General features: G+C 50.2%; 3 protein-coding genes and 1 long non-coding RNA gene across 4 annotated transcripts; 2 read left to right on the top strand and 2 right to left on the bottom strand.

The window, feature by feature from the left end:
* Positions 1 to 126: 126 nt before the first annotated feature.
* On the bottom strand, positions 127 to 1,037 carry Higd2a (HIG1 hypoxia inducible domain family member 2A). Its single transcript, XM_048334331.1, has 2 exons — positions 821 to 1,037; positions 127 to 528 (listed from the first exon to the last, which is right to left on the bottom strand). The coding sequence occupies exons 1-2, from the start codon at positions 975 to 977 to the stop codon at positions 362 to 364; spliced, it is 324 nt and encodes a 107-aa protein (XP_048190288.1). The 5' UTR covers positions 978 to 1,037; the 3' UTR covers positions 127 to 361.
* A 159-nt stretch (positions 1,038 to 1,196) lies between these two features.
* On the top strand, positions 1,197 to 7,266 carry Nop16 (NOP16 nucleolar protein). Its single transcript, XM_048334330.1, has 5 exons — positions 1,197 to 1,378; positions 1,550 to 1,658; positions 3,835 to 3,904; positions 4,654 to 4,760; positions 6,893 to 7,266. Exons 1-5 carry the CDS (start codon positions 1,272 to 1,274, stop codon positions 7,034 to 7,036), a joined length of 537 nt encoding a protein of 178 aa, XP_048190287.1. The 5' UTR covers positions 1,197 to 1,271; the 3' UTR covers positions 7,037 to 7,266.
* A 5,283-nt stretch (positions 7,267 to 12,549) lies between these two features.
* Arl10 (ADP ribosylation factor like GTPase 10) lies at positions 12,550 to 19,900 on the bottom strand. The gene is made up of 4 exons (XM_048334332.1): positions 19,688 to 19,900; positions 18,877 to 19,093; positions 13,719 to 13,894; positions 12,550 to 12,920 (listed from the first exon to the last, which is right to left on the bottom strand). Exons 1-4 carry the CDS (start codon positions 19,862 to 19,864, stop codon positions 12,747 to 12,749), a joined length of 744 nt encoding a protein of 247 aa, XP_048190289.1. The 5' UTR covers positions 19,865 to 19,900; the 3' UTR covers positions 12,550 to 12,746.
* On the top strand, positions 17,866 to 24,390 carry LOC125342189. Its single transcript, XR_007209160.1, has 3 exons — positions 17,866 to 17,962; positions 21,717 to 21,723; positions 24,331 to 24,390. It is a non-coding gene; the product is annotated as an uncharacterized LOC125342189 (long non-coding RNA).
* Positions 24,391 to 24,456: the final 66 nt, after the last annotated feature.

The following is a 24,456-nucleotide window of genomic DNA, read 5'->3' as shown; positions in this document are numbered from 1 at the left end:
GAACTAGAAGGGGCATCTGGGACTCTCTACTTGAACCCAGTGCCCCAGGTGACACAGAAAAGCTGGCTACTAGACTTGTAAAGGCCACCTATTTAGAGTTTGTCGAGAATGAATTCACCAAATTATATGCAGATTAGAGTTTATTCAGTATGGAGTAGAGGGGATGTGGCACAAATCCAAGTTTGGCACACCCAAACTAAACCAAACCTAGGATTTCTGAGAGGGAAATCTATCGGTTACAACAATCGGTCACGTCTTTCCACGGCGACATAGAGTGCTGCTTGATGTCTCGTCAGGGCTAGTGGTTGGCTCCTGGATTTTGGAATCACCTCCGCAGAGCTTTCAAAGCTCGGCCGTGAGTTCAGGCCCGAGATTTCATAGAGGACGCGGCTAAACCCAACAACAGGGCCACGATCGTGAAGCCCTGGGCGGCGATCCGGGTGCGCATCATGAGCTGGGAGCGGCGGGTCTGGCCCCGGTGGAAGGAGTAGAGGCCGTAGCAGAGGGCGGCCACGGTGCCCAGGCATCCTGGGGAGGGGACAACAAGGCAGGGAGCAACAGGCCGGGTTGGCCGGCCCGGCCGGCCCTTTGACAGCGGCCGGGGAACTGCGGCGGGTCAGCGGAAGGCGGTGTCTTTCCGGATCTGCCCTAAGTCCGCCCCTTAAACGGCGCCACTTCCGTTTCTGTCTGGCTCATCCCTCACCGCCCGCCCCTTCATACACCTCTGGTCTTCCCGCCCCTCTTCCCGGTCCGCCCCTATTTCATTCCCCGCCGACCTCGCGGCCGCTCCCGGTCTAAGGTTCCCACAGCACGCACTTACCTATGGGCACCATTGGGTTCTCACGGGTCTTGCGGATGAATTTCTCCTTGAAGCTTTCTTCTTTCTGGTAGTGGGCAGTGGGTTTAAAGCCCTCGATGACTGGGGTCTGCGATGGTTCAAAGGGCGTCTCCGGAGTCGCAGGGCCTGGAGTTGCCATTTTCCGAGAGAACCAAATCGGAGAATACCGGGACGCCACGCTCCGCCTCCTGATGAGGTCACGAAAGGGGCGGGAGGAAACGCCCCCCTCCACAAACAGCAGAGTACGCAGGCGTGGGTTCCCGTTGCATCCTGGGAGTGGTAGTACTCAGCGCGGAAAGTCCTACGGGAAGGACTACGTTTCCCAAAAAGCCTTGCAGAGCCTGGCGCCCACCCGCCGGAAGAAGTCCGCTTAACCACGCGGTTCGGTGAGTGAAGTGCGCGTGTTGAGGCCGCTGGTACTGTGTTTCACGCGATGCCCAAGGCCAAGGGCAAGACCCGGAGGCAGAAGTTCGGTTACAACGTTAACCGCAAGCGTCTGAACCGCAATGCTCGGCGGAAGGCGGCGCCGCGCATCGAGTGGTGAGGAGGCCGGCGTTCGGGGTGCCGGGGGGGGGGGGGGGCAGAGGCCCGGTGTTAGGGAGGCCGGGCGCGCAGGGGGTGGCGTCGGGGTGTTCCAGAGGCCTGAGGAGGCCTCGGCCCGGGCGGCCCGCTGGGGGCGGACAAGCCTCGATCTCTCTAATTTGCTGGTAGCTCCCATATCCGACATGCCTGGGACCACAACAAATCGGTGCGGCAGAACCTGGCAGAGATGGGGCTGGCCATGGACCCCAACAAGGCTGTTCCCCTCCGTAAGAGAAAGGTACTGACACGTTGCCTTTCCTCCTGTACGTGGCTGGGTTTCAAACCTTGATCCATTCTTGCTTGCTGCCTTCCTTCCTAACTCCCTCCCTTCCTAACTCCCTCCCTTCCTCTTTCCCTTCCCCTCCCTCCGGCAGGTTTGCGACTACCTTCACTGACTTGTGATCGGGCCCTCTAGACAGCCTTCCTCACCTCCCCCAGCACGCATTTGAACCCAGTGCGTCTCCAATGCGTCTGGGGTCTCTCCATTCCTCCACTGTGTTTTCCCTCTGAAACTGGTTTCTTTGAGTCCCTTTGTTAGAAATGCTTGACCTTTCGGTGTCAGAAATGAGTGGACACACCAAAGGCATAGGAGATTTGGGCAAGGCAGTTTACTTTTGCACAAAGGGTGCAATGTCATTACTCTACCCGGAGCTAGGCAGGCACACCGTGCAGGGCAGTTTCCTGTCCTGGGTCTTGAACTCAGGGCCTGGGCACTGTCCCCGAGCTTCTTTTGCTCAAGGTTAGCACTCTACTTCTTGAGACACAGTGCCACTTTTTTCTGGCTTTTTCTATTTATGTGGTACTGAGGAATGGAACGCAGGGCTTCATTGAAGCATGCTAGGCAGACACTCTACCACTAAGCCACTTTCCCAGCCCAGTTTCCTAGGCTTTGATCACTATCCAAACTGTCCCTCTTCCTTGTCAACGAGTTAGATTCACAGTCCAATTGTTACCAAGGTTAGAAAGGGGCCATTCTTTAATTCCTGTCAAAAGCTTGCTTCCCCCCCTCATTTAACAATTACAGTTTATTACTTTAACTTCTTCAACACAAAAATGTCTCTAAACATGGCTACCCGGTAACCAGCAGTACAGATGATAGTTACAATTGAAGTCATTTCAGGAAATACCAATAGACAATACCAAATACACTTTAAATTTGACAGAAAAGAATGCTTTTTCCTCATACCTTGGCATCTTAGTGATATCTTTCATTGATGTTTTTCTGCCCTAGACTCAGTTTGAGATCTGTACTGTTGTTTCCTATTCATTGTGAATCTGAAGCTTCCCTGACTCCTGCTTCTCCCCAGTAAATCTTTTTTTCTGGATCGTCTCATCTAGCTATCAAAAACAGTACTCCATTACCTCTTCCCTGCTTTTTAATTCGTAGCTGTTAAGTTCATGCTGGTAGGTTACTTATTTGCATATCTGCTTTTTGTCTATGCCTCTTCCCACCCCAACATAAGTTCCTTGATGACTAGCCATCTCCTTGAGTTTGATAGTTAAATTCCCAGGGTGTAGGATGTGACAGGTAATAGTTCACCTGATGCAGGGGCTTCCTCAATGATTTATCTCTAGGCAATTTTCTCTTTGTGCATTTTTATACCAGAGGAAAATGATTCTTAGCCTCCTAAGTCATTAGGGCAAGCATGAGCCATAAGCTTCTGGCCAGGGCACAGTTTCATAAACAAGTGGAAAGGTAGAGGTTAGCAGTAGGATTCTAGGTGCTCCTCATAGAGAAGACTCTTGATGTCTCTTCCTCAGTTTAAAGTGTAAAGTACTTTTCCAATGCAGATAGTTTCACCCACTTAACACAAGGGAGTGAGGAAGGGGAAAAGTGTTACTCCCTGAGTCCAAACCCCTGTACCTGCCAATGGCTGTATAAGCTTTATTTGTTTTTGCTGGTACTGGGGCTTGAACTCAGGGCCTAGGCACTGTCCCTTAGCTTTTTCACCCAGGGGTGGTGCTCTACCACTTGAGCCATACTTCCACTTCAAGGCTTATGGTGGTTAATTGGAGATAAGAGTCTCATGGACTTAGGCTGACTTTGAACCACAATCTTCAGATCTCAAGCCTTCTGAGTAACTAGGATGATAGTCGTGAGCCACTGGCTCCCTGCTTATATATGAATTTTGTATATGATCACTGGAGAAGTGAATTACTTGCTATATTTTCTTTGCACAACTGTGAATATTGTGTGGAAGCCATCAGGGCCACATTTTCCCTGTTACCTAGTTCCACCTGACCAAAAGGTAAGAATTCTTGGTATAATATAGTTATATAATATACATACTATAGTTATAAGATATATAGTATAGTTGTACTGTATATAATATAGTTACGATGGGACAGGCGGATCCTTCCCTGGTCAAAGGTCCTTTGTCCTTTGCCACACTCACAGGCTTTGCTCTCTGCAGGTGAAGCTCATGGAGGTGGATGGAAAGGAGGGGCCCAAAGACATTGTGCGGAAGCCCTACGTGCTAAATGGTGGGTGTGGCCTATATTCCTCCCTCTTATATCCCAGCTGTCCTGGAAGGGTCTTCAATGTCCTCATTTTATAGCTGTAATGAGAAGGTTCAAGGAGAAGTGAGCTGGTTCAGGGATCATAGTCAGGATTGTGTTCTTGGCTGAGACCTTTTCAGGCTATTACTGACTAAACATAAGTGTGAGCTAAGCTCAGAGATATTCAGGGAGGATGGAGCCAGGTCCCTGGGAAGATAGAAAACAGTAAATATGAAGTGATTGATGTATTTATGTAGTTTTGATCCTGGGGCTTGAGTCACAGGGCCTGGGCTTTCTCCCTGACCTTTGTGCTCGTGGCTAGCACTCTACCACATGAGCCACAGCTCTACTTGCAACTTTTTGGTGGTTCAGTAGATATAAGAGTCTCATGGACGATTCCTGATGGTGCTGACTTTGAACCGTGACTCTTAGATCTCAGTCTCCTGAGTAGCTAAGATAACAAGCCTGAGCCCCCAGCATCTGGGTGGCTTAGAAGTCTTCCTTTTAAACCCTCTGAGGCCTGGAGAAAGTGATTTCCTTGTCAAGAGTTGGCACACTTAAAGGGAAGATTGAATCTTGGGAGGGAGACTGGGTCTTAGGGCTGAAGAGGAACGCTCCAACAGTGAACTTAGCAATGGGTTGGTGTGGCATGGGATCGAATGAAGGATGTTGTATGGCTCAGATAGTATAGAAAGCAACGCCTCACTCCTTCTCCTGCTCTCCTCTTGCCTCAGAACTGGAGGCAGAAGCCAACCTCCCAGAAAAGAAAGGAAACACGCTGTCTCGGGACCTCATTGACTATGTCCACTACATGGTGGAGAACCATGGGGAAGACTACAAGGTGAGCAGCTCGGTGGGACGGGAGGAAGGCGCATGGGACTGCTCTGGCCTGGTCTGCTTGCTGGAGGCTGAGTAGAAAGGCAGAGGAAATACTCTGAACTCAGGCAACAACAAATGCTAGAAGGGGTGCGGGGAAAGAGGAACCCTTCTCCATTGTTGGTGGGAGTGCAAATTAGTACAACCACTTTGGAGAACAGTATGGAGGTTTCTCAAAAAGCTCAGTATAGTCCTACCCTATGACCCAGCCATACCACTCCTAGGCATCTATCCTAAACAGCAAGTCCCAAGATATCAAAAAGACATTTGTACTTCCATGTTTATTGCGGCACAATTCACAATAGCCAAAATATGGAAGCAACCCAGATGCCCCTCCACAGATGAATGGATCCAAAAAATATGGTACCTATACACAATCGAATACTACATAGCGATTAGGAATGGTGAAATATTGTTATTCGCAGGGAAATCGTCAGAACTTGAACAAATAATGTTGAGCGAGACAAACCTAGAACACAGAAAACAAAGGGGCATGATCTCCCTGATATATGACTGTTAAGAAAGGGAGACGGAGAGACAGTAGAGACCAAGTCTGTGAAACCAAAAACTGCTTGTCAAATAGTATTCCCCACAGGATTGGGGCAGCGACCCAACAGTATGTAACTAAAACCAAACAATTACTCAACATATAAAGGTCAAAAATTGGCCTCTCAGTGGAATACAATAGCTCAAAAGCTATGTATGTACGTTCATATAAGACTACTGTCGACATATTGTCTAATATCGACATTACATTTAAAGCCCTAGACGAATTTTCTTGGGCATGGCCACGTGGCTACTGTATATGTTCTTGATACATTGTATTTTGCATATATGTCTACCTGACCTAGAGAAGGGATAGAAAAACAGGGCGTAAGATATCACAAGAAATGTACACACTGCCCTACTATGTGTAACTGTACTCTTTTTGCACAACACCTTGTCAAAAATATTTGTGTTCAATTAATAAAATTAAAAAAAAAAAAAAAAAGAAAGGCAGAGGAAGACTTGGAGGAATGGGGCCTGGGACCATTGACAGGCAGCTAGTGTGGACAGAGAGAGTGGCCTGGGGCTCCCAGCACTCAAAGAGACAATTGTCCTTCGTGTTTTTATTTATTTTTAATACAATTTTATTGTTACTATTAAGGTGATGTACAGAGAGGGGTTATATTCCATAAGTCAGGTAATGAGTATAATTCTTGGACAATGTTACCCCTTCCTCTGCTTTCCCCCAGTTTCCCCTTCCTGAAAGAACTTGAACTAAAGCTAGACACCAATAGGTCATGCCTATAATCCTAGCTACCCAGGAGGCTGAGATCTAAGGATCATGGTTCAAAGCTAGCCTGGACAGGAAAGTCACACCTCCCTTCCTTCCTTGAACTCATTGCTATTTTAAGTACTTGAACTCAAAATTTAGGTACTGTCCCTAAGCCTTTTTGCTGGACTAGTACTCTTATCACTTGAGCCACACAGCTCCACTCCTTTTTGGTGGCTAATTGGAGATAGGAGTCTCAGGGACTTTCCTGCCACTCTTTGAACTGTGATCCTCAGATCTAGCCTCCTGAGTAGAATTATAGGGTGAGATACCAGTGCCCAGCTTTATTATTATTATTTTTAATTGAAAATTACTAGCTGGGCCCTGGTTGTTCACTTCAGTAATCCTAGCTAATCAGAAGGCTGAGGATCTAGGTTCAATGTTAACCTTAGCAAAAAAGGTCTATGAAACTCTTATTTTCTATTAGTGACCAGAAAGCTAGAAGCAGAGTTCAAATGGCTCAAGTACCAGAACCACTAGCCTTGAGTGAAAAAGCCAAGTGAAAGCATGAGTCCCTGAGTTGAAGGTATGATGAAGCATGAGTTCCTTGGCTAGCCCAACTTCCTACCCAGCACCCTGGCTTCTTGGGCCTGCCGGTCCCTGAGGACATTGTCTCCAGCGCATCAGTGCAGAAGGGCTCTGTTTACACCATGAGGTGGAGGAGTTGAGGCTAGGAATTCAGATTTCAGGGCTAGAAAGTAGCTCACTCGGTTCAGCTCAAACTAGGACTTGAACCTTTGCCTGTCCAGCCCTCCTCAGTGGTGGTCCCTCTTTTTTCCTAGGCTATGGCCCGGGATGAAAAGAATTACTATCAAGATACACCCAAACAGATTCGGAATAAGATCAACGTCTACAAACGATTTTACCCAGCAGAATGGCAAGCCTTCAGCGAGTCTCTGCAGGATAAGAAGATGGAAGTTGATTGACAGGTTTACACCTGCCCTAGGCTGAGGCCTTACACACCAAAGAACCCAGTGTCAGGGTTTAAGACACAGAGTGGAGCGCTCCGGGTGAGACTGGTTACTGGGGCGTAGGCAGGAGTAACACATGTGTGCACCCTGTCCTCTGGTCTCAGAAAAGCCTGAACTTGGTGTGATCACAGCGATTGCCTTTGAATATAATCTGTACATAATAAAACCCAAGGACATTTTGCTTCTCTGATGGTTTTGGATTTACCATTCCCAGCCACACCCTGGAGCTGCCACAGAGAATACCAACCCTGCCAGAGCAAAGGCTGTCCTGCCCCACAGTACTTGCCTTGGCTTGCATCTTCTTGTAGGTGCAGCCTGCTTGCTCTTGATCGCTCTTCTGCATTGGTTTACTGTATAGCATGTCCACTTGCTCTCCTCGCAAAGCTTGCTGGGAGGTCTGAACCGGGTATGGTAGCCTGCCTTATCTTTCTGGTCTCACCCCAGATCAGCTCTGCTTCCCACTCAGGGGAAGGAGCCAGCTACTCACCTTGCCCTCCTTGCTTGTGTTGGCCTTGTTTTGGACTGAGCCCCAGGTCCCCAAACTCTTCCTCCTGGACTGCTGGAGGCCTTTTTTGTTGTTGTTAGTTGTGGGGCATGAGCTACCAGCACACCACTCTCATTTGCCACCTAGGAGTCCTGCACAGCCTGGCTGGCCCTCCTCAGGCCAGGCCTCCCTGTCAGGGTAGCATGTGAGGTGATGTCTAGTTTTTGTTTCTTGCCAGTCCTGGGGCTTGAACTCAGGGCCTGAGCACTCTCCCTTGTGTTCAAGGCTAGCACTCTACCACTTGAGCCACAGTGCCACTTCCTGCTTTTTCTGCTTATGTGGTACTGAGGAATCAAACCCAGGGCTTCATGCATGCTAGGCAAGCACTCTACCTCTAAGCCACATTCCCAGCTCTGTGATGTCTTGTTTTGAAACAGGATAGCAGGCAGGGTGTGGGATGAGTAGTTTAAATCCTTACAAATACTTAATCATAATCCCCCCTGCTCCTGAGAAGGAGGAAGAGGAACAGGTATGGGGTTGGAGATTGGGTGGATCTTGGTTCAAGGCCAGTTGAGTAAAAAGTGAGACTCCCATCTCATGAAATAAGCTGAGTGATCCAAACTGGTCCTACTGATCCTGGCTATGTGGGAAGGTGTGGATAAGATGAATGTTGGAGAAATAACTGATGCCAGAAAGGGCTGGAGGTGTGGCTCAGATGGAAGCGTACGTTTTCTGTGAGATCTTGTACGTACCTTCATCTTAGAGGTAAAGAGACTGGCTGCACAGGTGTCAGACTAGCCCTCAGCTTTCTGTATCTTGGGGCTAAGACAAGGGCTGCCCCTCAGTACTTGAAGGCAACCCAACATCCGTCACTAGGACAGGCCAAGCACCTTTCTGGACCCAGCCTGTTTTTTTTTTGTTTTTTTCTAGTTGCAGGGCTTGAACTCAGGGCCTGGGTGCTGTCCCTGAGCTCTTTTGCTCAAGGCTAGCACCCTACCACTTGGAGCCACAGCTCACTTGTTTTCTGGTGGTTAATTGGAGATAAGAATCTTATGGACTTTACTACCCAGGTTGGCTTTGAACCATGATCCTCAAATCTCAGCCTCTTGAGTAGCTAGGATTACTGGCGTGACCCACCAGTACCCAACTTTCACTTTGTTTTGTCCTAGACTAATACTCAAAATCACTGATTATTTTTGCTCATTTGCTGGCAGCCTACTGTTTGAGCCATGCTTCCAACCCCCTTTTTATTGCACCAATCCTGGGGCTTGAACTCAAGACCTGAGCACTGTCTTTGAACTTCTTTTGCTTAAGGCGCATTCTGCCACCTGAGCCACAGCTACATTTCTGGCTTTTTATTTTGGTAGGTTGTTGGAGAGGAGTCTCAGACTTTCCTGTCCAGGCTGGCTTTGAACTGTGATTCTCTGATCTCAGCCTCTCAAGGAACTAGGATCACAGGCATGAGCCTGTTTATAGTAATAGGCCAGGTAGGCAGGAGATTGTGATAGTCTGTCTCCACTTTTCCATCCAGTTTAGTGGCAGGAGCTAGGGCAGTGGAGTACAGGCTGGCACTGCTTGGTAGACACGCTGGCATCCCCAGCCGAGGTCCCTCAGCATACCTACCACTGGCATCTAAGGTTCTGGTCTTGTTCTGTGTGTATATGCTGATACCGGGGCTTGAACTCATTACTGTCCCTTAGCCTTTTCACTCAAGGCTGGTGTTCTACCATTTGAGCTACAGCTTTTCCAGCTTTTTGCTGGTTCATTGGCAATTAAGGGTCTCGGATTTATCTGCCTGACCCACATCAGATCTTCAGATTTCACCTTCCTGAAGAGCTAGAATTACAGGAATGGCCCACAGCACCCAGATCTGAGTGATCTTGATGTAGAAACACATACAGGAGGGAGGTGTGGGGAAAAATGAGGGAGGAGTTGGATAAGAAATGTACTCACTGGGGGCTGGGGATATGGCCTAGTGGCAAGAGTGCCTGCTTCATATACATGAAGCCCTGGGCTCGATTCCCCAGCACCACATATACAGAAAATGGCCAGAAGTGGCACTGTGACTCAAGTGGCAGAGTGCTAGCCTTGAGCAAAAAGAAGCCAGGGACAGTGCTCAGGCCCTGAGTCCAAGCCCCAGGACTGGCCAAAAAAAAAAAAGAAATGTACTCACTGCCTTACGTATGAAACTCTTCTGTACATTAACAATAAAGAAATGAAACACACACACACAAAAGAAAAAACAACTCCAGTAGACACAGTGGAAACTTTATTTTGCAAATCCATCTCCCCATATTGGGGACTGTAAAAATGTACAGCATTATGATAATAATCACACAAAGGCAGATTGTAATTAGGAAGGGTCCCTCAACAATCATGCTGGTTCCATTATTGGCTTCAATCACTGGACAAGGTGAACAGACACAAAGTTATTTTCTGTTCACAGGACAGACACAAAAGAATTATCTTATTTTGGTGCGAGTACTAGGACTTGAACTTGGAGCTCTGGGCCCTTGATCAGCTTTGCTTGTTTACAGCTGGCGTTCTGCCACTTGAGTCATGCCCCCAGTCCAGCACTTTGTTGGGTTCATTGGAGATGGGAAGCCCTCACACCTTTTCTGCCTGGGCTGGCTGCAAACCATGATTCTCAGATCTCAGCCTCATGAGTAGCTAGGATCACAGGCACGAGCCATTGGCAGCTAGCAAGACACAAATTTTTCACCCAGTGCCAATATAAGTTTACAGCCACAGTTCAAAGACTACTGTAAAACCCAAGTTACCTCTGACAATGTATTTACCAAAATGAATTCTGGGGGAGGAGGACCCAAGTTATTCCTTAAATATTTAATATGAAGAAAAATTACCTCATTATAGGAAGGGAATTGGAACTAGAGAACAGTTAACCCCATCGCAATGTGTTCCCAGCCCAGGCTTCTGGGGCCTCCTTTCTCTGGTAGTGATGGCACTGAGGCATGCTGGGTAAACGTCAAATGAAACAAAGGCACACAATGTATTCTCATAGAAAGCAAATCAAGTGGGATAGCGCCTTAAAAAAAAGGAGGGGGGCTGAGTGGTAGAGTGTTTGCCCAGCATGCATGAAACCCTGGGTTCCATTCCTCAGTACCATACACAGAAAAAGCTGGAAGTGGCGCTGTGGCTCAAGTGGTAAAGTGCTAGCCTTGAGCAAACAAAAAGCAGCTCAGAGACAGTACCCAGTCCCCGAGTTCAAGCCCCAGGACTGGCCAAAGGGTGAAAAAAAAAATCCGTAGTCCATTTGTAATTATTCAGCAGCCCCTGATGAACAGGAAGCTCGATCTTGCACCAAGAAGTATCAACACAAAAGCAATCCTTAAGCTGGCTGGCTACCACACAGAAATGAGGAACGTGGACTAGAGAACACTAGAATTTAGCCTAAGGTTGCTTTCATGGGAGGACAAGTGGTCCCCAAAGGCTAGAGCGTGCCCAAGGCCACTCGGGGCTGGATTCACATGATTGCATCTCCTCTCCCAAGTCCTTGTCACCTATACAGATGGGGTTTGGGTTCCTTCTGTTTGCAGGATCACATGATATCTAACTTCCTGTAAATTGGTATCACCCATTTTTTATGGTCGGTCATGGAGCTGGAACTGGGCCTAGGGTGCTGTCTCTGAGCTCTTTTGCTCAAGGCTAGCACTCTACCATTCTCAATCACAGCTCCACCTCTAGTTTTCTGGGGGTTAATTTACTCTTGGACCTCGATCCTCAGATCTCAGCCTCCTAAGTATCTAGGATTACAAGTGTAAGCCACCAGTGCCCAGTGGTGTCACCTATTATGATACCAGATGGTCTCAAAAGCCAGTGGGAGGGAGAGGGGAAGGGAGGCACTACAGCTCTGTCTCCACTGACCCCAGTGGTTGACCTCAGATTTTCTTTGACAGTCACCTGGGGCTGTGACTAAAGCACCTAGAAACAGAGCCTGGACTTTTGGCCTAATCGCTTTGATAAATACATAAATAAATAAATAAATAAAATGCAATTCTAAGGCTCAAGATCCCCAGCTTCAGTTAACATGGGCTCCTGGGACTCGGGCTCTTTGCTTCCCCAGACCCAGATAAACGCAGCGTGGGCACTGTCAGAACTAGAGCAGCTGTCTGTCTTCCTATCGGGTAGAGGTAGGGGGAGAAGCCATCTTCACTTTTGTTTGGTGGATGAACTGCACTTATTCTGTAGTCACGAGGGGTCTTAAAAGCAGGGAGGCGTTTTGCAAGCTCCTCGTTAAGGTCTTTGGGCTTATTTCTAGCACTTCACATCTCCATCGGTGGCAGTTAGAAACAACCCAGTGCTGGTGCTTGCTGGGTCACACCTGTGATCCTAGCTACTCAGGAGACTGAGATCTGAGGATCACAGTTTGAAACCAGCCCAAGCAGAAAAGTGTGTGAGACTATCTCCAATTCATCTGCAAAAAGCTAAGGGACAGCGCCCAGGCCCCTGAGTTCAAGCCCCAATGCTGGTACCAAAATAAAAGTAAAAAAAAAAAAAAGAACGACTCCGGAGCCAGAGGCCACGACTGCACAAAGCTACAGGCAGTGCGAGACAAAGCAGGGGTGGGGGTGAAGGACAATGGAGGGCAAAGCAGACCAGGGGACAAGCGAGGCGCCCCCTAGTGGTCCACAGCAGAAGTGCGTGAAGTCACCTGGAGGGAGGAGGGCAGAGGGGAGTCCTGAGCCCACAGAGTAGGTCAAACGAGGGAATGCCAGATCCTCCCTGGGGCCTGGGTGAGATGGACATGGTGCTCTCACCTGTGCCTCCCCCACCTCCTGCTTTGGGACCATGGCCACTTCACCGATGCCTTTGGATGGTTCTTGCTTTGCTTGTGCTGGTGGGTGCTGTCCATGAGCTTTTTTTTTTTGCTCTACCACTTGAACCACAGCTTCATGTCCAGCTTTTTGCTAGTTAACTGGAGAGAGGAGTCTCTTGGACTTTCCTGCCCAGGCTGGCTTCAAACCTCAATCCTCAGATTGCAGCCTCCTGAGTAGCTAGGATGACAGGCGTGAGCCACTGGTGTCCAGCTTGGCCTTGCTCTTGAGAGGGAGTGAGGGGAGAGGGGAAAAGCTCTCTAACTTGTGTCCCAGGCCCAGGTTGGTGAGGAAGAGTCAGGAAGCAGTGGACCCCGAAGCTGGGTGGCAAGCAGGCAGCTCAGGCCTAGGAGAGGAGCTCCAAGAGCAGTTTCCAGATGTGCACGGTGCCAGGTTCTTCAAAGCCTGGTCCTGCAGGGGCAATGCTGGCTGCCAAGAGGAACACTTCCCGCTGGAAGCCCACGTCCTGCAGGCCCAGCTCCTGCTGAAGCTCGGCCACGCTCATGGCCTCACCCAGGTCCTGGGGTGAACAAGAAGTCAATTAGCACACAGTGTTTCCCAACACAATGCCCCCTTTGCATCTTGGGTACTGGGGGGAACATTAGGGCCCGGGGCCTGAGTGTAAAAGGAACTTAAAAGATACTTTTAAGCCAGGAGCTGGTGGCTCATGCCTGTGATCCTAGCTACCCAGGAGACTACGATCTAAGAATTGTGGTTCAAAACCAGGCTGGGCAGAAAAGTCTGTGAGACTCTTATCTCCGATAAACTACTCAGAGAAAGCCTGAAGTGGCGCTGTGGCTCAAGTGGTAGAGTGCTTGCTACCCTTGAGCCAAAGAAGCTCAGGGACAGCACCCAAGCCCTGAGTTCAAGCCCCAGGACCAGCACACACACACACACACACACACACATGCTTTCTCACACAAAAGATGCTTTGAGTTGGGCAGGCAGGATGCCAGTGCTAGGTTATTATTGGACTGAATGTCATGCAGAACTACTTAATGCAAGCTGGCCACCAGTGGCTCACACCTGTCATCCTAGCTACTCAGGAGGCTGATATCTGAGGATCTCTGAGGATCCTAGTTCAAAGCCAGCTGGGGCAGGAAAAGTCCATGGGACTCTTTTTCTTCAATTAACCACCAGAAAGCTTAGTAGCTATTCTTATTCCTTAGTAACTGTTTCTTCCATTTCCTCTGGCACGAAGGGGATAGGGCAGCTAAGAGAAAGGGAAAACAGGAAAAGTCCTGACAGACCATTTGGGGTGTTCCCTCAGTCCAGCGGGGTCCCCTTCCCTACCAGGCAGGCGCCCCGCAGTCCTCACCTGCTTGTTGGCCACCACCACAACGGGCAGGTCGGGGTCCTTGTCCAGCAGCTTGTGCAGCTCCTGCCGGGCCCAAGGCAGCCTCTGCCGATCGGCCGAATCCACCATGAACACCAGCACATCCACCTCATTCACAAACTCCTTCCAGTAGAAGCGCAGGTTCTGGCTGCCACCAACTGAGGAGAGGCAAGGGGACCAGCTCAGAGCCTCCCAGGGGCCTGGCTGTCACAGCCCCACCCTTCTCCCTGAGGTGCCACTGGCTCCAAAGCCAACCAGACCTAGATTAGCTCACCATTAGCTTTTGCTGTGACCATGGGGTTTCTTACTAGAACATGCCATTATCTTGGAGCACCCTTCTGAACTCAACTGAACATGGAGGCTGCAAGAGAATTTCAGAGGTGCCACACGGAGTGTGTCCTTCATAGAACTGGCATAACACACGTAGTACTCTGCTAATGGCACTCCTCAGTTCTCTCCTGGGATGCTTTGCCTCTGGCCAATTCCAGCTTCCTCTGGTTCAGTGACCAGAAGCCTAGATCTGAGGACCGCGGTTCAAAGTCAGCCAGAGCAGGAAAGTCCATGAGACTCTTATGTCCAATGAACCACTAAAATACTGAAAGTGGCCCAGTTGTCAGTGGCTCACGTCTATAATCCTAGCTACTCAGGAGGCTGAGATTTGAGGATCACAGTTTAAAGCAGGCCTGGGCAGGAAAGTCTGTGAGACTCTGATCTCTAGCTACTCAAAAAGCCATAAGTGGAGCTGTGACTCAAGTGGTAGGGTGCTAGCCTTGAGTACAAAATCTTAGGGACAGTACCTGGTATGGAGTTCAAGCTTTGGGACAGGCACAAAAAGTAAAAAAAAAAGCTGAAAGTGGAGGTGTGGCTCAAATGGCAAAGAACCAACCTTGAGTGAAAAGGCTAAGGGATAGCACCCAGGTCCTGAGTTCATGCCCTAGTACCAGCACAAAAGGAAAACCAAACCAAACCAAACCAAAACGGCCTAGAAAAAATCAGGCCTTCCCTCCCTGCCCATGGCTAGCCTGCTCCACTTTCTCCCATACAGTCCTGTCATCCTGCTCTCTGAGAAGTGCTATACTCAACCCTAGCAAAACAGGTTGCCTTTCTCTTCTCCTCTGCCCTCCCTTTCTTCCCGGTGCGCTGGTTCTGACACTTGGGGACCCCAGCTCTGAGAGGCACTGCACTCCCCACCCCCAAAGCCTCAGCACAATGCCTGGTACATAGCAGGCACTCATCAAGTATTTTACTGAGTGCCTACCAAGTACCAAGCACTGAACTGGGTGCTGGGGATAGAGGTGAGCAAGGTAGGCCCAGCCTGCTCTTAAGAAACCTCACTCCTTAACCAGCATGGGCCAGGCAATCACAGAAGCACATTTGAGTAAAAGAAGAGAACAGGTAAGTCGGATGCCTATAGTTCACACCTGTAATCTCAGCTACTCAGAAGGCTGAGATGTGAGGATCAAAGTTTGAGGAAGATCTGTGACACTTATCTCCAATTAATCACAGAAAAAAAGCTGGAAGTGGCGCTGTGGCTCAAGTGGTAGAAGGATAATCATGAGCAAAAGGAGCTCAGGGACAGTTCCTAAATCCTGCGTTCAAGCCCCAGGACTGGAAGAGGAGAGAGGGAAGGGGAGGGGAGGGGGGACAACAGAGGTAAGTGGTTGAGGCTGGGCAGTCTGGTAAGGTCTTCCCAAGGAGGCGGCATGAGAACTGAATCTGGAAGAGGAAAAGTAGGCCATGCAAACAGAGAAAAACAGCAACAACCCAGTCAGCATTCTGAGGAAGAGGTTGCCAGCCCTGGAGGCTGAGGCACTGTCAGCTAAGAGAGGATAAAGGCAAGACATGAAGGCTGGACTGGCCAGGGAGCACTGGCCAGGACCTGTGAGCCCACAGCGAATGTGAAGCAAGCGTGACATGACCTGACATGTGATTTTGAAAGATACCTCTGGCTGACATTGGGGATAGATGTTGAATCAGGAAAAGCCATGAAGAGGTTGTTGTATTATTGACAATGTAATCTATTTTAGGCTTACAGAACCAGCTCATAAACTGGATATAAGAGATGAGGAGGGCTGGGAATATGGCCTAGTGGCAAGAGTGCTTGCCTCCTACACATGAAGCTCTCAGTTCGATTCCCCAGCACCACATATGTGGAAAACGGCCAGAAGTGGCGCTGTGGCTCAAGTGGCAGAGTGCTAGCCTTGAGCAAAAAGAAGCCAGGGACAGTGCTCAGGCCCTGAGTCCAAGGCCCAGGACTGGCCAAAAAAAAAAAAAAAGAGAGATGAGGAAAGGCTGGACACCAAGGGGCTCACACCTGTCACCCCTAGCTACTCCAGGGACTGAGCTCTGAGCATTGTGGTTCGGACTCAGGCGGGTCAGATAAATCCATGAGATTCTTATCTCCAATTAACCAGCAAAAAGCCGAAAGTGAAGGTGTGGCTCATACGGGAGAGCACCAGCCTGATTGAAAAAGCCAAGCAAGAGTGGGAGGCGTGCAGTTCACCTTCCAGAACTTACACACACACACACACACACACACACACACACACATACACACACAGCAAGGGATGGCTCACCAAGGTGTTAAGGTGTTTTCTTTACCAATTATCCCCAAAGGGCCCCCAGTGAGGCAATGTGGAGAAAGTCCTTGCACTTGATTGGGAAACTGCATGATCCCAGAGTTTAGTCTGTTACCTGTCAGAACCTCATAAAAATCCCCATCCCTTTCCCCCAGGGCTGAAGAAGGGATAGTGTCTGCCTGGCTGACAGGGCTTTAAGTATAGAGTCCCCATTTCACCTGGATCCCTGGCACAAGAGAACCACCTAGAGAAAGCTTAGTGGAAAGACCAGAATCCCAAATGAATATCAATGTGCAAATATCACTAGGGCAGCAAGAGTCAGGATCCAGGGAAACTAAGCTCACTCAGGTAAATAGGTCCTCAAAGTCAGATTCTATCTACTATATGACATTTAGCTAAACCCACATATCCACCCTTCCTTCCTTCCTTTTTGGTATTGTCCTGAACTTAGGACCTGGGCACTGTCCCTTAGCTTCTTTTGCTTAAGGTTAGCACTCTACCTTACTTGAGCCACAGCTTAACTTCCAGCTTTTCTGGTAGTTTATCGGAGATGAGAATCTCTCACAGATTTCTCAGGCCTGGGCTGGCTTTAAACCTTGACCTTCAGATCTGACTCCTGAGTAGCTAGGAGCACAGGTGTGAGCCACCAGTGTCTGGCTGAACCTATTCTTGGTCTGTATTCTGTGGTCAGCAGGAAGTCCTATGTCCCTACTGAAATGGAGACACGGGCTGAGTACTGCAACTACTGACTTCTTTCTTTACCTTCTAAAATTCCAAGAAGCCTAGGACTGAGGGTAGAGGGCTCCCCAGACTGTCTTTCACTCAACGAGCTCTCACAGGGCTGGACTAGTGGCTCATGCCTACATTCCTAGCTACTCAGGAGGCTGAGATCTGAGGATCCCAGTTTGAAGCCAATCTGGGCAAAATTCTGTCTTGGGCAGAAAAAGCTAAGCAAAAAATGTGAGGCTCTGAGTTCAAGCCTCACTTCTAGCACACACATACAAAACCACCTCTCACATTTGTCTACATGGAGATAAGCAATCAGGGCCAGACTAGTCTTTGCCAGGCTGCTCATGGCCTAGTCGGGAACACAGGGTGCTCTATGGTAAATTGCAACAGTAGAAAGTACAGAGGAATCCTTAATCTAGCCCGGACACTTAATGTCATTACAGACTAGAGGAACAGGACAGAAGAAAAACCAGCAATCAGCAGTGGTGGAAGTAGAGCTGTAGCTCAACTGGACAAGTGCCAGCCTTGAGCAAAATAAGCCAAGCAAAAATGTGAGTTCAGGGGCTGGGAATGTAGCCTAGTGGTAGAGTGCTTGCCTAGCATGCATGTAGCCCTGGGTTCGGTTCCTCAGCACCACATATACAGAAAAAGCCAGAAGTGGCACTGTGGCTCAAGTGGTAGAGTGATAGCCTTGAACAAAAAGAAGCCAGGGACTGTGCTCAGGCCCTGAGTTCAAGCCCCATGACTGGCAAAAACAAAACAAACAAACATCAAAGAATGTGAGCTCAGCTAGGCACTGGTGGCTCCCTCCTGTCATCCTAGCTACTCAGCAGGGTGAGATCTGAGGATTGTAGTTTGAAGCCAGCCTGGGCAGGTGAGTCTGTAACAATCTCATCTCCAATACACTCCTCAGAAAAGGTTGTAAATGGTGCTGTGGCTCAAGTGGTAGAGCACTAGCCTTGAGCAGAAGTTCAGCGACAGCGCTCAGGCCCTGAATTCAAGCCCCAGAACTGGCAAAGAAAAAAAGAATGTGAGCTCAAGCCCCTCTGTCAAGGTGACCTTGGACAAGTGATCTGACTTAGGGGGTGAATTTCTCTTCATGTGGATGAGGATAAGAACTAATTCTTAGGAGGTAACAAACAGTACAAGAAATGTATCCAATGCCTAATGTATGAAACTGTAACCTCTCTGTACATCAGTTTGACAATAATTTTTTTTAAAAAGGATGTTAAAAAAATAAAATGAAAAAAAAAAGAACTAATTATTTCATAGTGTTGGTGAGGAGACTGTGTGTGTGTGAGTGTGTGTATGTTTGGGCTGATAATGGCCTTTGAATTCAGGGCCCGAGCACTGTCCCTTAGCTTTCATGCTCAAGGCTTTCCCCTCTACCACTTGAGCCATGGCTCCACTTCACACTTTTTGCTGGTTAACTGGAGATAAGAGTCTCACGGACTTTTTTCTACCCTGGCTGGCTTTGAACTATGATCCTCAGATCTCAGCCTCTTGAGTAGCTAGGATGACAGGCGTGAGCCATGATGGCCCAGCTGCTGAGAGGATTTTACCAGTAATGTCTGTCCAGGGCTTGGCCTGTGAACGCTTAGCTGTTTATGTGGGTGTCAGGCCTGTGAGCCTCAGTAGTTGAGAGGCAGGAGACCTTTTCAGAGACCCCGATCAGGAAGGGGCCCTCCATGCCAGGGGACGGGAGCTGGGGCTGCACAGTGGGGCGTGTCTTGCTTGGAAAATACATTTTGGATGCCCCCCTGGGAGGCCTTCTGGCCAGCTTCCCTTGGTGGTGAGGGGGCCACAGAAGGGGGGAGGGAGGTTCTGCTCACTCTCTAGCAGGTCCACCTCGAAGTTCCTGGTGGGCAGCCGCACGGAGTTGAAGCCCCAGGTGGGGACGTGCCCTTCCAGGGGCGGCTTCCCCGCCAGCATGCGCAGGAACGTGCTCTTCCCACAGCCGTCCAGCCCCAGCACCAGCACCTCGCGCTGCTCCAGCTCCTCCAGCGCAGGCTCTCCCTCCTCCTCCTCCTCATCTTCTTCGTCGTCGTCCTCCTCTTCCTCCTCCCCCTCCCCGTCCTCCTCCTCCTCCTCTTCCTCCTCCTCCTCCTCGTCCTCGGGCTGCGGGGTCAGAGGTCAGGCGGCCGCGGCTGTCAATCATGCCACGGAAAAGGCAGGCTTGCCTTCCCCGCGTGCATCCCGCTCTCCACCCTCCCACGGCCGGGACGGCACGGCGTGGAGACCGGGAGGGTCAAGCCTCAACCCCTCCCGTCGCGGACCCCAGGTTCCGCAGGGCCGCCTAGGCGCGGTGGGCCCCAGCGGGGACGGAGGGCTCCTCCCGGCATGCCCCGGGGCAGCGCCGCCGAGCCGCGCATGCGCTCGCCGGGCCCGGCCGGCGAGCTCGGGCCTCACGCCGCTCCCGGGCGACGCCCTCCGGGCCCGGAGAGCCCGAGGCCCGCCGCCGGCGTCCCCGCACTCCGTCACACGCCGGTCTCCCGGTTCTCGGACTTCCTGGCCGTCCCGCCCCGGGCCGAAGCAGCCGGGCCCCCCTCCCCGCCCGGCATGGCGGCCGGCACGCCCCTCGGGCCGGCCCTCGGTGCGGGCCCCGTCCCGCCGGTCGCCGCCGCCGGCCCGGGCCGCACTCACCTCCCACTCGTCCCACTGCGGGAGGCTGGCGGACTCCGCGCCCCACCACGCCTCGTCCGGGCCCCAGCGTCGCTCAGGTCCGAAGTAGGCTTTCCAGAGGATGAAGAGCACGGAGCCCAGCACGGCCGCGGCGCCTCCCAGCGCCAGCACCAAGGGGCCCAGCGTCCGCGGCGCCATCGGGGCGGGCGAGAGGCGCAGGTGCGGACGACCCGGGCCGAGCCCGCCCGCCCGTCCGCGGAAGATGGCCCCGCTGCGACTGCCGCAGCCGCGCCCACCCACCCAGCCCCGCACTACAAGCCCCACAATGCACCGCCGCCGCCGGGACTGGCCGCCCGCGACCCGGGGGGGCGGGCGGGGGGCGGGCGGGGGGCTGCGGCTCTCGGCCGGGGGCGGTCCGGAGCGCCGCGCGGTCCCCGGGCCGCCGGAGCTCCAGCCCGGCTCGCTGGCGTCCGCCCTTCCCAGCCAGGGGGCCAACTCACGGCTGTTCTCCATCACCCCAGGAATGTCTCGCAGAAGGGGAAACTGAGTCGTAGGAGATCGCAGGGCCAGACGAGGTGCAGCGCGTACTCAGATCCGGCGCCCGCCTCCTAGGCACCCCTCATAGACCTCCAGGAGGAAATTGAAGCAAGGTCGGGGATCACACACTCAGCTTGAACCTGAGTGGCGACCGACAGCGGCCTACACCCTCGTTTGGGTGCCTCTACTGTCTTGGGGTGCTGGTCATCGTCTTGTCTCCCTAGTGACTGTCCGGGCTTCCAGATATAGCACTGGGAGGAAGAGATAGAACCTTCCTGGGGCACTTTAGGGGGGAGAGGGACACCAGGAACTCCTTGGGGGACTAGGTGTATGGGTGGTGGGGAGTGGGTGTCGATAGCCTGAGGCTCTCAGTCCCTAGCAAGGCTTGTCACCCACAGAGTGTCACAACTCTTCACCCACTTAGAGTTCCCAGTTCCTCTGTACCCTGGGCTGTGTGTCTCAGCCTCTGTCCTCTGCTTACCATTACCTTTGTCAACAACCTATGTGTCCACACATCAAGACTTTTCACCTGCATTGCAATTCTTTTGGCATAGATTCTTTTTCGGCACTGATTTCTGTCTTAACACTTTGTCAGGGGCAGTTCATAGAGCTTATCTGAGAAGTGATATCTGCAGAGAGAGAATGTATACATTAAATAATACTTTCTCAGCCTAAGGGTAGAAGTAGTTGAGGAACAACATTCAGGAGAGCTAGAGAGGGAGGGAGGGAAGGAGTGGGAGGAGAGAGAGAGAGAGAGAGAGAGAGAGAGATCACCTACTCAAACACAGAAGCAGGTTCTTATGGAGGGAGCATCCTGACCTCCCTCCCCCCCAAGCAGCAAGCATCTGGATTGAGCATGCCCAATGCTTTCTCCTCCTCCTCCCCCATTCAAATAAATAGTTTTACTGAGGAGTAAGGGTAGGGAGAGAGTGTGGTTAAGAGTGTGACTACAGGCCTTTATTCCAAACGATGACCCTAGGCCATTGGTGAATTGTAAAATCAACAGGTTTGTTTTGTTTTGGTGCTGTGGCTTGAACTTATGTTTTTGATCTTGTTAAAACAAGGAGGTTCTCTACCATCTCAGTGACACTCTGGTCCCCAACCCTTCTTTATTGCCCGTCTGGGGCTTGAACTCTGGGTTAAGTGAAGGGAATATGGTTTGTTCTCATAACTCCATGTTGTCCCCATGGCCTACCGACTACCCTTCCTCATGGACTCCCTCCTGCTCAGGAAAACTTCACCTTATCTCCAACTAAGCACACACAAAAAAAGCCTGAAGTGGAACTGTGGCTCAAGTGGTAGATTGCTAGCCTTGAGCAAAAAAGCTCAGGAGCAGTGCCCAGGCCCTGAGTTCACACTCCAGGACACACACATATATACACACACGCGTGCATGCACGCGCGCGCAAAAAAAAGTACGCACATGCACAGTCATTTCTTGGTAGTGGCAAAAGTATAATCCTAGTTACTCAGGAGGCTGAGATCTGAGGATCTCTATTTTCAGCCAAATTGAGCAGGAAAGTCTGAGAGACACTCTTATCTTCTAAAAGCCAAAGTGGAGCTGTGGCTCAAGTGGTAGAGTGCCAGCCTTGTGTGAAAAAGCTAAGGGACAGGGCCCAGGGCCCATCCACACCCAGAATAAAGGTAATTCTTCCTTTTCCCCACCACTAGGGGGAGCCGTTGCTCTTTGTTCTTTCAAGGTTGGGCTGAGTGCCTTCAGCCTTTTGGTCCAGGGAAATCCAAGTAGGAGAAGTTCAGGAGTCCAGGAGAGCTACCTACCCTCAGCTCTTTGCTGTTCCCAGGGCTAGTGGGTATTCTTTTTAAAAAATTTTATTTTCAAGGTTATGTACAGAGGGGTTACAGTTACATGCCAAGGTAGTGAGTACATTTCTTGTATTTGTTACACCTTCCCTCATTTTTCTTTCCCTTCTCTAGTTCATTTTGCTTAGCCTTATTGTTTTGTTTTTTGTTCCTTCCTTTCTTTCTTTTAAAAAAATTGTGCTGTGGAGGGGAAGGGGGAGGGGGGAAATGAGGGAGGAGGTAACACGTAGAACAAGAAATGTGCTCACTGCCTTTCATATGAATCTGTAATCCCTCTGTGTCACACTTTGACAATAAAGAAAAAAAAAGAAAGCAAAAAAAATGTGCTGGGGCTTGGAGCTCAGGGCCAGGGTTCTATCTTACCTTTTTCGCTCGAGGCTGGCACTCTGCCACTTGAGTTATGCCTTAACTTCTCACTGTTTGCTAGTTCACTGGAGACCAAGAGTCTCTTGGACTTTTATGTCTTGGGCTAGCTTTGAACTGTTATCCTCAGATCTTAGCCTCCTGAGCAGTTAGTACTACAAGTGAGAGCCAGGGCCCTTGGCTTAGTGTAATTGTAGAAAAGGTCCCCAGATTCTCTGGTGGGCCCCACACAGTGACTCTTGACTGTGTCCAGATAAAAGCCGTGTCATCAGACAGCAAAAGCCACCTGTTCAACAATGCCATCACTTCTGGGAAAAGCAAGCAGCTGCACACAGAATTGCAACCAGGCTTGGCTAAGAACCAAAGCCAGAGTCAGACATGGACAGCATGGACAAGGAGATGGGGGCAAGGTCTGTACCTAGAGAAGACTGGAGCCAAGAAGATGTCCTGACCTCACACAGCCCTGTTCCGCCCTCCCTGGAACTCATGATTCACATCAGAAGAAGGGCTGACCCTTCACTTACTTGGGGCAGAAAGCCAGAACCTAAACCATTTGGCAAAGTCGTTTACTTGCAAAGAACATTTGGGAAGGATCTGGGGATTTGAAAAACTAGCAGCCCCAATTTAAAAAAAAAATCAAACTTTATTTTTTTTTTTATTTTTGCCAGTCCTGGGGCTTGGACTCAGAGCCTGAGCACTGTCCCTGGCTTCTTTTTGCTCAAGGCTAGCACTCTGCCACTTGAGCCACAGTGCCACTTCTGGCCATTTTCTGTATATGTGGTGCTGGGGAATCTAACCCAGGGCCTCATGTATATGAGGCAGGCACTCTTGCCACTAGGCCATATCCCCAGCCCCAAACTTTATTTTTTTGGATGGTCATGGGATTTGAACATAGGGCCTGGGGTGCTGGTCCTTGAGCTTTTTGGTCAAGTCTAGCTAAAACACTTGGTTTTTAAACTGAAACCTCTTTACTATGTACATTCTGCACAGCAAGGAGAGTGATTGAATTCTGGTTTGGAGATGTCGAATTGCCAGCCGTCACTGTCACAACTCTGTTGTCCCGGGGGAGATTTATTTTCTGTCCTGAAAATGTCACAACACCCAAGCAGAATCTGAATCCTATGATGTAATTGGAATACATTATCCCAGCCTTGCTGTGCCATGGGATCACAAATAATAAAGCATTTTTGGGTGATGAATATGTTAATTGGCTTGATTTAATCATATCACATTGCATACATATATTAAAATTACATACACATGGCTGGGCAGGCGCTGGTGGCTCACATCTGTCAGCTTAGCTGCTCAGGAGGCTGAGATCTGAGGATTGTGGTTTGAAGCCAGCCTGGGCAGGAAAATCCCTGAGAGTCCTTTTTTTTTTTTTTTTTTTTTGCCAGTCCTGGGTTTGGACTCAGGGCCTGAGCACTGTCCCTGGCTTCTTCTTGCTCAAGGCTAGCACTCTGCCACTTGAGCCACAGCGCCACTTCTGGCCATTTTCTGTATATGTGGTGCTGGGGAATTGAACCCAGGGCCTCATGTATACGAGGCAAAAGCACTTTTGCCACTAGGCCATATCCCCAGCCCTTTTTTTTTTTTTTTTGGCCAGTCCTGGGCCTTGGACTCAGGGCCTGAGCACTGTCCCTGGCTTCTTTTTTTTTTGCTCAAGGCTAGCACTCTGCCACTTGAGCCACAGCGCCACTTCTGGCCGTTTTCTATATATGTGGTGCTGGGGAATCGAACCGAGAGCTTCATGTGTCGGAGGCAAGCACTCTTGCCACTAGGCCATATTACCAGCCCTCCATGAGAGTCTTGCATCCAATTAACCACCAAAAAAAGCTAGAAGTGGGGCTGGGAATATGGCCTAGGGGCAAGAGTGCTTGCCTGGTATACATGAAGCCCTGGGTTCAATTCCTCAGCACCACATATATAGAAAATGGCCAGAAGTGGCGCTGTGGCTCAAGTGGCAGAGTGCTAGCCTTGAGCAAAAAGAAGCCAGGGACAGTGCTCAGGCCCTGAGTTCAAGGCCCAGGACTGGCAAAAACAAAACAAAAACTGGCCTTAAATAAAGAA

The sequence above is a fragment of the Perognathus longimembris genome, chromosome 25 (genome assembly GCF_023159225.1).
Source record: "Perognathus longimembris pacificus isolate PPM17 chromosome 25, ASM2315922v1, whole genome shotgun sequence".
Taxonomy (NCBI): domain Eukaryota; kingdom Metazoa; phylum Chordata; class Mammalia; order Rodentia; family Heteromyidae; genus Perognathus; species Perognathus longimembris.
Note: the sequence above shows the minus strand (reverse complement) of the source record. Positions and strands in the feature narration are given on the sequence as shown.